General features: G+C 52.7%; 1 protein-coding gene across 4 annotated transcripts in view; it reads right to left on the reverse strand.

Moving 5' to 3' along the window:
• Positions 1-1,103: 1,103 nt before the first annotated feature.
• The window catches only part of BEND3 (BEN domain containing 3), a 40,842-nt gene continuing 28,775 nt past the window's right edge, over positions 1,104-13,170 (reverse strand). For all 4 annotated transcript variants that reach the window (XM_040983847.1, XM_040983849.1, XM_040983846.1 and 1 more), the window contains exon 4: positions 1,104-6,402. In XM_040983847.1, the coding sequence (XP_040839781.1) occupies positions 4,162-6,402 (2,241 nt within the window). In that variant the 3' untranslated portion in view covers positions 1,104-4,161. The remainder of the gene's footprint in view (positions 6,403-13,170) is intronic.

The raw sequence follows: 13,170 nt of genomic DNA on the forward strand, positions 1-13,170 counted from the left end.
AAAGTGGTGGAGAATGGCCAAAGTGTTGGATCCCAGCAACCACGTGGAAGACCTGGATAAAGCTCCTGACTTATGGCTTTAGCCGGGGCCAGTCCCGGTTTTTTGGCCATCTGGGGGAGTAATCAGCCAATGGAAAACTTCTACCTTCCCACCCCACCCTTCTCTAACTCTTGACATTCAAAACAAATAAATATAATAAATACATCTTAAAAACAAAGCAGAAGGACCCAACACAGTAGCTTAGTAACTAAAGTCCTCACCTTTTACGCACCAGGCTCCCATATGGGCGCTGGTTCTAATCCTGGCAGCCCTGTTTCCCATTCTGATCCTTGCTGATGGCCTGGGAAGGCAGTCAAGGATGGCCCAAAGCTTGGGGACCCTGCATACCTGCATGGGAGACCTGGAAGAGGTTCCGGGCTCCTGGTTTTGGATTGGTCAGCTCCAGCTGTTGCAGCCACTTGGAGAGTCGATCAATGGACAGAAAATCTTCCCCCCTCTCTCTCTTCCTCTCTATATATCTGGTTTTCCAATAAAAATAAATTTAAAAAAAAAAGGCAGTAAACACTGTAGGAAAAAGGCTCCATGAACCACAACTTGCATCCAATCCCCGAGTCAAAATACTCTCTGATGGCTTGAGACATGGTTTTCTGCAGGTTACTGATCTGACCTAGCCATAGGGAGAGGGAAGACCTGCATCTTGCTCTCAGCTCATCATGCGTCAACTCTGAGGAACTACAGCACACTGGTCCAATTAGAAAGAAGCGAAGCTGGGAAAGCTTCCCACCACATGGACAGGAAGCTGCGTGTAGAAACAAGCTGGGAAGACCAACAGGGCACCTTCCCGGTTCCTGACTTGTGCCCCACCCTGCCCACACACCTGGGGAGACCACAAACTCCTCCCCAGGGAGGGGGTGAGACAGGCCAGACTGAAGCTGCCTTTCAAAAGGCCGGCGCTCTGACAAAATAAGACAGAGTGAGACCAGGTGTTTTCCATTTTTATAACATTTTATAGAGCTCATAAAACAGTGCTTGTATAAAAATTCACACAAAGTTGCTAGAAGCATACAATTTCCAAAAAAATGTCCTGGGTTGTTTGTTACATTCAGTTTTCTAAGGATGTACTCAACTCAATGGTAAAATGCAGACTTTAACGTGGTATTTCATTATCTTTGGTAAAACTATTCTCATGGTTTTGTCTCCTCACAGTAGTAACTCTGATATCCACTTTGTGCAGGATCTGCTAGTACTAGGGTGTCAGGAGAAGATTAAGGCTGGATCTACAAGAGGCAGGGATTTCCCGGGAGCAGGAGCAGCCCGCCCCAGGCCCCACGGCAATGTCCATCTTACACAGCTGGGCAGGGGGACAGCAATGTGGCCCCCCATTCAGGAGTTTCGAGGTCCCCTCTCAGCTGGGTGAGAAGCAAACCTGGGAGCAGGAACAGGAGGGGAGTTTGGGGAGGAGGAGGTGGGAATGAAGGCCATCGCAACAGGACCCACATGCTGTGCTGTGGGGAGTTCAGGGCAGCGGCGAGGGTTCCCCCACAGCATGGAGCCTATCAGCTGCTTGATGCTTGCTGAGGCTGCAGCCACCCCTCTCAGGACTTGAAGTTTGGGGCCAGCACCCCAGAGGTGAGACACACAGGAGCGCAGGACAGTGGGCACAACCTGACCCTCCTGGCAAGCAAGAGCTCGCTGTCCGGAGAAAAACACAGTCACAGCAAGGGGAAGCAGGCTTTGGACACCGGGCTCACTCACCACTGTCTTCACACATTTGGAAAGCAGGACTGCCACCTGCTACCCATCGTCACAGCACTCCTGTGCTCAATTCTCGAGCCCTCCAGATAACCAGGCAGACACACATTCAAAACAATTAAAAAGCAAAGATTCAGATGTGGACAAGGATTGGGGCTGCCCACACATTCCAGAGTGTGTTAGAGTCCAACAGAACACTGTGTACCTCTATTGCTTCCTGTGAAACAAAAAGCCCTGGGTACCCCACAGGCTATCTGAGGCCACAGAAAAGGACAAGGGTGGGAGCCGGGGGGGGGGGGTTTGGGGTCCGGGGTGGTGACGGTCTTAAGGAAGTCGCCAGAACCCAGGATGCACGCATTAAGTTAGAGACACACTCACTTCCTAGCAACGGTTGCTCCCTGGACTTGGGGTGACCTGGGGAGCCTGTGCAGGTGACAAATCAGAGTGTGCTTCTGAGGCTGCAGGGTCAAATCTGCCCTGAACAGAAGAGCGGGGCAGTGCTCACATGGCTTGGAATCCTGTGGAAGCAGGTTAGCCAGCAACCAGTGGGGGCTGGCGGCAGGGAGCTGCAGCTGTCTTTGGGTAGGGTGTGCGCGTGTGTGCACATCTGTGCGTTGGGGAAGCTAAGGCATAAAGGCCCAAATCAGAGGCAGTGGCGGAGGGGGACAGAGGGTGAGTCTCCAGGCTGCTCCGGGTCCTTCTTTCCAGGCACAAAAAAGGGATGAATTCATTATCTATCTGTATGGGTCCCCGATAGCTCCAGCAAGGAGTGTGCATGGGGCATGGGGACACCGGGGGAGCATGACAGTCAGTCCGTCCGTGTGCATCTCCAAATTGCAATAACCTGGGCTTGCAACTTCAACAGGAACAACCTGCAGTGACGTTTACAAGCAAAACCTTGGTTCCCAAACCCTGGGCCACAGAAGAAAAACGCCTGCTGCAGGAGGGCAGCAACATGTCCCGCAGTCAGTGGCATGCGGTCCTTCGTCAGGTGTAATGAGGGAAACTCACAGGCTACTCCGAGTATTCCTGCTGATTTCAAAGTGGCAAAATGTCAAGCCACAGTTATTAGATCTGCAACCTGCCACAAGGAACTCGTGACTACCTTGTGTGGTCTAAGTCACGTTCCGTTGTTTCGGGGACAATAGAATCAATCAGTTCCGGCTCCACCACAACTGGGTGCTGTGTAACCCGCCCAGTCAGGCAGCAGGGACCAGGTGCCAGGAGCTGGGTCTGGGGGAGGGGACAGCAGGGCCTGGACAGTTCTGAGAGGCCCATGGAGAGGGACATGGGGGCCCCAGCCCAGGGCCCGCCCTGAGGAACCAGGCTGTGCAGCTGCACCAGGTGGGTGGTAGGTGTGTGGGTGGGGCTGATGCCGGAGTCTGGGAAAGCCGACTCTGGCTCCCAGACCCGGATCTGGTACACACAGACACATGCACACACGCGCGCGCACGCGCGCGCACACACACACACACACACACACACACACAGAGGCAGAGTAAACAGTTCCAGGGAGCCCACAGAGGCCCAACCCTTAAACCAAACAGGAAGCCCAATGCCCCACTTCAAGGACACACCGTCTGGCCCACCAACCAGCATGGGCAGGGGGAGAGGAACTGGGGGCGGGGGCGTGGGGCCCTGGGAGGCCTCCACGGCTATCTACATTCATGTCAGCGTCAGCATCCGCGTCGGCATCCAGTGTTGTCGCCTACAGAGAATGGGCTTACCATCCTGACCTGAATGTGGCCCTGGAAACTGGCAGCGCAGCACAGCCCAGGGGGGCAGCCAGAACTTCCCTCTGCCAAGCCCACGTGTAGGAAAGCTGAGGTCAGGAGAGCCGGGTCCCTCCAGCTGCCCAGCGCTGGGCCCGGCCACCAAACAGAACATGGCACTTGTCTCAACATTTCATAAATCTAAAACCATCTCAAAGAAGAAAAAAAAAAAATCTCAGTAACTGAATCAATTTACAGTACTTCATCTCAAATATTTAAAAAGATTTGTTGGCCCCCAAAGAGCCCAATAATTTGTTTAAAAAAAAATTTGTTTAATTAAAAAAAGGTGGGTGAGGAAGAGGATCTTGAAGGGTAAGGGGCAGGAGGGCAGAGGCAGGAAGGGAGGACCCCATTCCTGAAGCCCCTCTGCTTCCATGGCCTGGCTCCCCCTACACCCCAACCTCGGCTGCACCACTTGGGAAACACAGGGCACAAGTTGCGAGTACCAAAGACAAAATTCAAGGCTTCTTTCCCTAGGCTGGGCGGGGGTTCGCGTGTGCAAATGCAGGAGCCACGGCCATGACACAGGCGCCAACCACGGTTGCCACGCGGTATCCGATGTGCCCAGGGCGTGCCTGGCCTGCAGCCAACCCACGTCCAGGCAGGGGACCTGGGGCGGGGGGGAACAGCCGGCCTGTCACTTCTCCACTTTCTTGGCTTTCTTGAGAATGTCACACTTTTTCCTGTTGGGCCGTCGACACCGCTCGTCGATGCTGGGGATACATTCATAGTGCCACACCTCCTCCATCTTATCTACCGGGTACACGGCTTCCACATAGTGGCGGATGAGCCGCAGGCGTGTCGGGTCCAGCTGCTTCTTGTTGCAGGCCCCAGAGTGGTTGTACTGCAGCCGCAGGTTCTCAGCAGTGAAGAGTTCGGGGAAGAGCCTGACCAGGAGGCGGGCAGCGAAGTTGCCCACTGACAGGCTCTGCTGCACAATCTCACGCACCTCCTTGTCCGACAGCAGGTATAAGGAAGGCACCGGGAAGTCGGGGGATGGGACCACCAGCTCATCCAAGGGGATCTTGCAGAAGTCCTTGCTGCTCCTCTCTGGGGGCAGCGGGGGCCCCTCAAACTCCTCGCGGAACCTCTCGGGGTTGATTGCATAGCTCGCCAGGTCCCTGCACTCGGGGCCTGGCACGTGTACCTTGCGCTGCTGCTGGTAGGAGCGCCTCTGCTCCGTGTCCCGGCGCCGGCAGCGCTCATCCAGTTTGCCCACAAACTCCAGGGTCCAGACACGGTCATTCTTGGCCCGGGGGTAGAGTAACTGCACATAGTGGCGGATCAGCTTGATGCGCGATGGATCCAGCTGCTTCTTGCCCAGCGACCCGCTGCAGTTGTACTGCTTGCGCAGGTTCTCGTGGGTGAAGAGTTCAGGGAACAGGTGCACCAGCAGGCGGGAGGCGAAGTTGCCTATGGACAGGCTGCTCTCATAGATGCTGCGCAGCTGCTCCTTGCTCAGTAGACAGTCGGCACCAGGCAGCTCAAAGTCAGGCTGCGGGATCTCTAGCTTGTCGAAGTCGATGGGCACTAGCCAGATCTTCTTGGAGCGCCGGCCAGGGCGCTCGCCCTCGAAGCCATCCTCTACCTTGACCACAGATATGTCGTCAGGCAGGCTGGAGGAGTCATAGCAGTCATCGCGCGGGGCCTCACCCTCACTGCCACCGTCCAGCCCCAGGCCCTCAAGCTCATCGTTGATGCGCTGTGCGCACTGCTGCAGCCATGCCTCCTCTTCCTGCATGTCGGGGAAATAGATCTCTGTGTAGTTGCGGATGATCTGCAGCCGCTGCGGGTCAAGCTCCTGCTTGCCTCCCTCGCCGTAGCAGCTGAACTGCTCGCCCAGCTTGCGGTGGTCAAAGAGCTCGGGGAAGAGCCGGTGGAGGAGGAAGACGGCAAACTCACCGGGCGATGAGGCCTCATCCAGGAACTCAGTGAGGTCCTGCGTGTCCACAACATGGTCCGAGGCGACGGTGCTGCTCCTGTCCAAGGACAAGGCCTCCTCCTGGTCCTTGCCATCCAAGAAGTGGCTGGCCTCCACCTGCTCGGACTCAAAGAAGCCAGGCACCTGGCCACCCGGCTGGCTGTCCTCCATCTCCCGCTGGGCCCAGAAGCGGCTGAAGAAGTCGTTCAGCTGCGGCAGGCACTCGGCCTGCCACACGGTGGTGTCCTTCACTGAGGGGTAGTAGACCTCCACGTAGTTACGGATGAGCTGCAGGTGCAGTGACTCAAGCTTGCGCTTGGCGGCGAAACCACAGGCAGTGCAGCCGCGTGAGAAGTCCACATCACTGAAGAGCTCCGGGAAAAGCTGCACCAGCAGGCGGCAGGCCAGGTCACCCCCGGATAGGCTCTGGTCTGCCAGCTGCTTGAGCTCGGCCGCCGTGAGCTGGTACTCTGGGGGCGGCTGGAACTTGGCCACAAATTCCGAGGGACTCACCTGCTTCTTGATGCGGCTCACCTCCAAGGAGAGCAGATCCACCTTGCTGTGCAGCTGCGACATGTTGGAGGAGATAGTGTTGAGCATATAGAACATCTTCTGGATGAGGAAGTAGACGTTGGAGTCTGCATCGCTGGCCACCCCACTGCAGTCCCGCTTCTGGGACTCGCCCAAGAGCCGCAGCGGGGAGGGACTGTTGCCAGCATTCGCCTTCTCCAAGAGCTCATAGGTGCTGAGCAGGTCCCCCGCCGGGGGGTTCTTCTTCTCTAGGATCTTGTGTGAGATGCTGTACAGGGGTTTCTTGTACGAAGGGGCGGTGGCATCATGGCCGGGCTCCTCCTCACCTGGCCATGCTGCACCCAGGCTCCTGCCCCTGACAGCCTGCTCTCCATTGCCCTGGCAGGGCGAGCTGTTCTCCCGGTTCCGCATGCCCACGAGGAGCCCCTGCAAGACAGAAGGTGATTCCCAGAGTGTTAGGCATGAGCTCTTATCAACCACACCAGATATGAATCTGCGTGTGTATGTGTGTGTATCTGTCTCTTAGAAACACACACACACACAGGGCAGCTCCAGGTACCCTCAGAAGCATGTGAGAAAGTCCCTCAGCCTACCCAACCAGCGGGAACGCACCTAAGGCATGCCCACTTGTTCTACCCGCTTCTCTGGGGTACCTGTGCCAGACTCTACATCTATAGGGCAGGGCATGAGACTGAGCAAAAACGCAGGCCAAACTGGTGGGGAGCCCACAGCAATGCAGGGGTTCCCAAGGTTGCCTGGCCGCAGGGTGGGTCACCTGATGGACCCAGGCCTCTGTCTGCCCTCAGCCAAGGACAGCAGATGCGGCAGCTGAGTGTCTTTTGGCCTGCAGGCTCTTCTGAGGCACACAGTGCCGGCTCTGAGGGGGCAGCTACTGCCAACCGATCAGTCAACAGAGGCGGGCCCGGGTCTTGGTCTCCAGTTCTAGCAACCCTTGCTGGTAGAACTTTGAGAGGAAGCAGGGGGAGCCCTGGTGGACTGAGGCACTCAACTCCATAAAAGCCGTAAAAGTCTGGAAGTGGATGGGCTAAGGGCTACCTGGCCGGGCTCCCAGCAGCCTCATCCAGGGACGATTTTCTTAATTTGCCCAAGGATGGCACATGTGACAAGCCTCTTCTCAGAGGACAAGCTCAATGGATTCTTCAAGGATCCCCAAGAGTCAGACAGGTGTCTGGCAGAGTGACGAGGACACTGCTGGTGTTGCCTGTCTGGGTTTGGGACATAGCTGTTGGCTCCAGCTTCCAGTTAAGACTCGTTCTGGAAAGTGGCAGGTGATGCTTCAGATGCTCCAGTCCCACCACCCATGGAAGAGACCTGGGTTAGGGTCTGCCCCCTGGCTTTAGCCAAACCTAGACCCACATGCTGTGGAAACTCTGAATGAATGAATTAACCAACAGATATAGGAGTGTTTTCTTTGTCTCTCAATGTGACTCCTTCCCAGTAAATACAACAAATACACTATGATGATTTCTACCGCTACTACTACTAGTGCACTATTACCACTAGTAATATGTTTATGCATCACCATCTGACAATCCGGACTTCTCACTCTTTCCCTCAGCGGTTTTTATCCATTGCCAAGCTTAAGTGTCCGAAGAGATTTACATCAGAGCCATGCTGTGACACAGCACTGGCAGTGGCACCCGGCCCTCTCAGCCTCTGTCAAGGACCCAGCTCACCACCCAGAACTCAACAGACTACTGAGAACACAAGGGGGCAGGTGTTGGGGGCAGCAGTTAACTGCCGCTGGCACACCCACATCCCACGCTGGACTGCCCAGGTCTGAGTCCTGCTTCTTTTCCTGGTCCAGCTTCCTGCGTGTGTATACCCTGGGAGGCAGTAGGTGGTGGTCAGGTGACAGTTCCTGTCATTCCCTGCATCGAGTTTCTGGCTTCTGCCTACCCTAGCCCTGGGTATTGCAGGCATTTGACAAGTAAACCAGTACATGGGTGCTCTGTCTCTCAAGGACCAAATAAACACTAAATCTTAAGAAGAAAATCTATCTTATACAAACAAGGGATTCTCACTTGAGAAAGGATAGTCTTCAATAAATCAACATTCTGAACACCTGGATATTCCAATATGTATTGGAATAAAATATATTTTATTTTAATATACATTTATTTATTTATTATATAGTTACATGTTTATTTAATATATATTTATCCATATATGTATGTGTGTGTGTGTGTGTTTAACTCCAAACCTAACAGCATTATACAGACATCTATTCAATTGGAACACCGACCTAAATATAAAACTTGAAATTCTAGTTAGTCTAGAAAAAAAAAAAATCAGGGAAAAAAATCTGTTAAACCCAGACTGCAAGAAAGTATTTGTAAATCAACTAGGAGTATTTGACAGAGAATTTAATTCAAGGAAACACTGAAACTAACAATGACATACAATAATTAGTGATTCCAACAGGCACTTCAAATAAGACAAACACAAACAAGCATACCAAAAGATGCTCATTAACAACATAGAAATGAAAACCACAGTGAGATGTCGTACACCCACACTAAGATGGGCTACGATCAAAAAAGATGCCCAGCGCTAGTGATGATGGCGGGATTGCAGCCAGCCCACCCTGTTTGGTGGGCAAACCCTGGGCAGCTCCTACAAGGGCAGGCACATGTGGATCCTAGGCATTCCATGCCTCGCTAGTTATTCACCGACCAAGCACAGAAGGCAGAGGTCCACATGGGCTAATGTTCATGACAGCTGCATTTGTAAAACAGCCAAGAACCAGGGGGACACAGGCCACGTTGGAAGCACATTGTAAGACACTCGCCCAGTGTGCTAACACTTGGCATTAACAAGAAAGGAGCCATCAGTGGTACCCAAGGCTCTTGTGACAGAGCTCAAGAGTCACTGCTGAGTGGGAGAAGCTGGGTGAACAAAGCAAGCCATGCTGAATGCTTCTGGTTCCATCAGAGTCCGGAGAGACAGCCTCAGCAACAGTGACAGAAAGCAGAGGCGTGGCTGCCCCAGGGGCAGGGCGGATTCAGATGGACCTGCATAGGTGGGTAATGGCTAGGATGGGGATGAGCATGATCTTGATGCTGCTTTCACTGGCATGCTGCATACAGATGTCAAAACACATCCAACGGCACCCTGCCGACCCTGCTCACTGCATTTCACTCAGAACCCCTTCAGCCTGTTCCAGGCAGATGCAGAATCTGACCCAGGAAACTCGCTGGAATGTGAACTCGAGGGTTTAATTAAGCAGACAGGCTAATTAGTGAAAGCCGGTGGGTGTCAGGGGAGCAGGCAGAGTACAGAGTCCACTGCTGCCACCAGCATGACCTGCCTCGGGCAACTGGAGAATGGACAAGAAGAACAAAGTGCCTCCTCTAGAATGTTCTTTCCACACCTGGAGATAAAGCTGTTTAAACTCAGTGAGGCACTGAGCCACTGGGGTCTTGTTACAGTGCAGACTCTGAGCCCTGGGGCTGCGTGTCTAATGAGCCCACAGGTGCTGCGGGTCCTCCCCACGTGGCAAAGACAGTGCCAGCTCTGCTGATTTCACCCACACACATCAGTGTCACAAGAAAGACTTCAGTTGATCACCTAACATCGAAACCAAATGGGGCAGGAGGATGGTTCTCCTGAAACAAAAGGCACTCTCTACAGGCAACATTTGCAGGGTGTGCACTTAGGCCATCAGGTAAGACACACAGGTTTCCTGCTGGACAGCCTGGCTTTTTGGCTTTTGACTTCCACCAGCTTCCAACTGCACCCTGGAGCAGGAAATGAAAGGTCAAGTCACTGAGTTCCTGCCACCCACACAGAAGACCTAGCTTGTGTTCTCAATTCCTGCCTTTGGCCCTTGGCCAAGCCAAGCCACAAGTCACTATAGGCATTTGGGGAATGAATCAGCACATGGGAGTGCTAATCTTTTTTTTTTTTAATTGGAAAATCAGATTTACAGAGACAGGGACCGAGAGGAAGATCTTCCCTCCTCTGGTTCACTCCCCAAGTGGCTGCAATGACTGGTGCCAAGCCAATCCAAAGCCAGGAGCCAGGACCTTCTTCCAGGTCTTCCACGCAGATGCAGGATTCCGAGGCTTAGGGCCCTCCTCGACTGCTTTCCTAGGCCACAGGCAGGGAGCTGGATGGGAAGTGGAGCTACAGGACACGAATTGGTGCCCACATGGGATCCTGGCATGTGCAAGATAAGCACTTTAGCCACTAGGCTACTCTGCCAGGTCCAGGAGTGCTCCCTTTTAAAAAACATCAATTTAGAAAGTTTTGTAAGGCAGAGGGTCCATGTTGTGAAGCAGTGGGGTAATTCACTAGTTGTAACACTTGCATCCCACAGAGACCCAGCTCAAATCCTGGCTGCCCCTCGTGTCATCGAGCTCCCTGCTAACATGCCTGCAAGGCAGCAGGAGAAGGCACAAGTCCTTGGGTCCCCATGGAGTTACTAGCTTCTGGTTTGCCCTGGACCAGTGCTGGTGGCTGTGGCCATTTGGGGAATGAATCAACAGATGGAACATCTGTTAATTCTATAAAAAAAAAAAAAAAGAAAGAAAGAAAGAAAAAAGAAAAAAGAAAAAGGCTCAGCCTGAAATGGCACCACAAGTAGGAGGACCCCTGTCAGACACTGTCAACGAGGCCACAGAAACATGGAAAACTTGGAGTCACAGAACCAGCACAGCTTGCAGCTCAAGTGGTCAGGAGCTGCGTCCTGTGCCATGTCCTGTGGATGACAGAACAGCCATGCTCGCCTTAGGGAAAGCCACCTTTTCTCCAAGTCTCCATTGACAACAGCTATGTAGGGTACAACAGCCAGCTGAGTGTTTTAGTTCTCCCAGGGAACAAACCCACACTCCCTTCAGGGCTGGTTTGTATAGGAATCTTCAAAAAGTTATTGGAAAATGAGTGTTATGAAAAAACTATGCAAAGGGCCCAGCACAATGGCTCAAATAGCTAATCTATCGCCCAAGCACCAGGATCCCATGAGTGCCAATTTGTGCCCCAGCTGCTCCACTTCCCATCCAGCTCCCTGCTGGATGAAATGGTTGCAAGTCTGTACTAAATGCAGTGCATTTTGAATTGTGGATTAGAAGATGAGGAAATGGATTTGGTGGGTCATGTTCAGTACAGGAAGAAAAGGGGGCAGGAAAGAGAAAGTAAGAAGTTAAGAGAGGAAGGAAAAAAAAAAGAAAGCAATACTGAAAATACCGGAGCACACTGTACAAGGTTTCGTTTCATTTCCGTGCGTGCATGTATATTTACAGACAAATATGCACATGTGGGGGTCACTGCTGAAAAGCAGTAACAAATTCAAAGTGCCTCATGTGTTAATTCCCACAGGCTGCAAATCAGATTTAGCAACTCACTCACAATTGTGTTCTGTTACTTCAAAATAACTTGAGTGATTCCATGGGTCAGAATACTAGATTTAACTAATACAGAGAACTCTGAATTCACAATGTCAACAGTTAAAATGTAATCAGGGACCAGCCTAGTGCCACAGCAGGTTCAGTCACCTCCAAGGCCAGTACCCCATATGATTGACATCATGCCGTGTGGACACCAGCTCAAGTCCCCACTTCCAATGCATCTCCCTATGAATACATCTAGGAAAAGAGCAGAAGAGGGTCTAAGGGTTTGCAGCCCAAAAGGGAGACCAGGATGGAGTCCCTAGCTCCAGGCTTTGGCCTGGTCCACACTTGGAGCTGTGGCCATTCGAGGAATGAACTTGCAGATAGAAAATCAGTCTGTCTCTGAAACTCTGCCTTTCAGGTAACTCCATCTAACAATATCAGGGGTGGGTGGCTGCAGAAAACAAGTCTGTTTTTACAAGCAGTTGTTGGAGGTGGCAGTCCCCATGGAAAGGGGTCACCAGAATTGCACGGCATGTCCCCAAGAGCCCATGCTGCAGAGGCACAGCTGCCCTCTTCTATGACAGTGTGGAAAATAAGCACTGGGGAAGGTCTCTGGGTGAGCTGACTGAATACTAACAACAAAAAATGTCTACGGACTCCCCCACATTCCTACGGCAGGCGGGAAGGAGGCAAGGGTATGCTGGGATTGGAAATCCCCTCTGTAATTTCAGAATTCAGTCTCGTTAATACAAAGATACCCACTTTCACCAAGCGTTTCAGACAACACTGCAACCAATAGAGACATTTTTGGCTAAAAGGCTTTAACAACCAAAAAAACTGTTACAGTCCTGGTGGAGGGCAATGTTCCTGGTTCCCAGGATCCCTGCCCACAAGGTCTGACATGGAGTACACCGCAAGCCAGGAGGAGAGGGTTCTGAGATAACCCCACACTTACATCCTGACAAACAGGCGCTCCGAAGAATTCCACAGGCACTGCCAAGCCGACAACGGGCTGGCTGTGTTCGCTGCCGGTGATAAAAATCTCTGCTCAGCTGTCTAGGAGTATCAAGAAATCTTTAAATCTGTGCTACTTGGCACAGAGTGTCTGGCTGACACCATGTGCGATTCACAGGGCTCATCTCCCAACCATATGGAAGCTCCGTGGTGTGGCTCAGGCGCTGTGATGCCAGCAACCCAGCCCGGGTCCCCACAGAGGCCATACCATTGCAGCCACTGCACCACCAGCACACACACACTCGCCACACATGCGCAGTCTCTCAGCCAGGAACAGAATTAGTCAGTTGGGAAAGGCTGATGCTCAGTTACAAGCAAAGGTTAAGGAGACCACTCCACGGGTCTCTCCGGGATTGGGGGGCTTCATCCAAGGAGATGCCCCAAGAATCAGACCTCTTCTTTAAGTCCCCAGGTCCTAAAGCTGTCAGGAATTCAATGCAATGACTGATGAGCAGCTCGGGGTGGCCCACACACTTGGGATGACATTGACATCCAGCGTAGGGCCGTGTGAACTGGCAGCTAAGGGGGCTGAAGCCATCCTTCTGGAATATCACGGGGAGAACGATGCTTAGCCTTCCCACTCTTCACTGGTGTCATCACCCGCCACTACCTCCTCCCCACCAAAAGACCAGAGCCAGTCAGGAAAATGTCTTGAGTGCAGGCCCTGGGCACACTCTAGGGTCCTCACCCTAGGTTATTCTAATTCTGTCAAAGGTACATGCTGAGGTTGAAGGAGGTGTGAGAGTGCCTAGGAGACAGAACCACTATAACGCAGGCAGAGGAAGGAGGTCAGAAGAACAGGATGTTGCTGCGCCTGAGGCTCCTC

The sequence above is a fragment of the Ochotona curzoniae genome, unplaced genomic scaffold (genome assembly GCF_017591425.1).
Source record: "Ochotona curzoniae isolate NIBS_2020 unplaced genomic scaffold, NIBS_Ocur_1.0 contig_3819, whole genome shotgun sequence".
Classification (NCBI taxonomy): Eukaryota; Metazoa; Chordata; class Mammalia; order Lagomorpha; family Ochotonidae; genus Ochotona; species Ochotona curzoniae.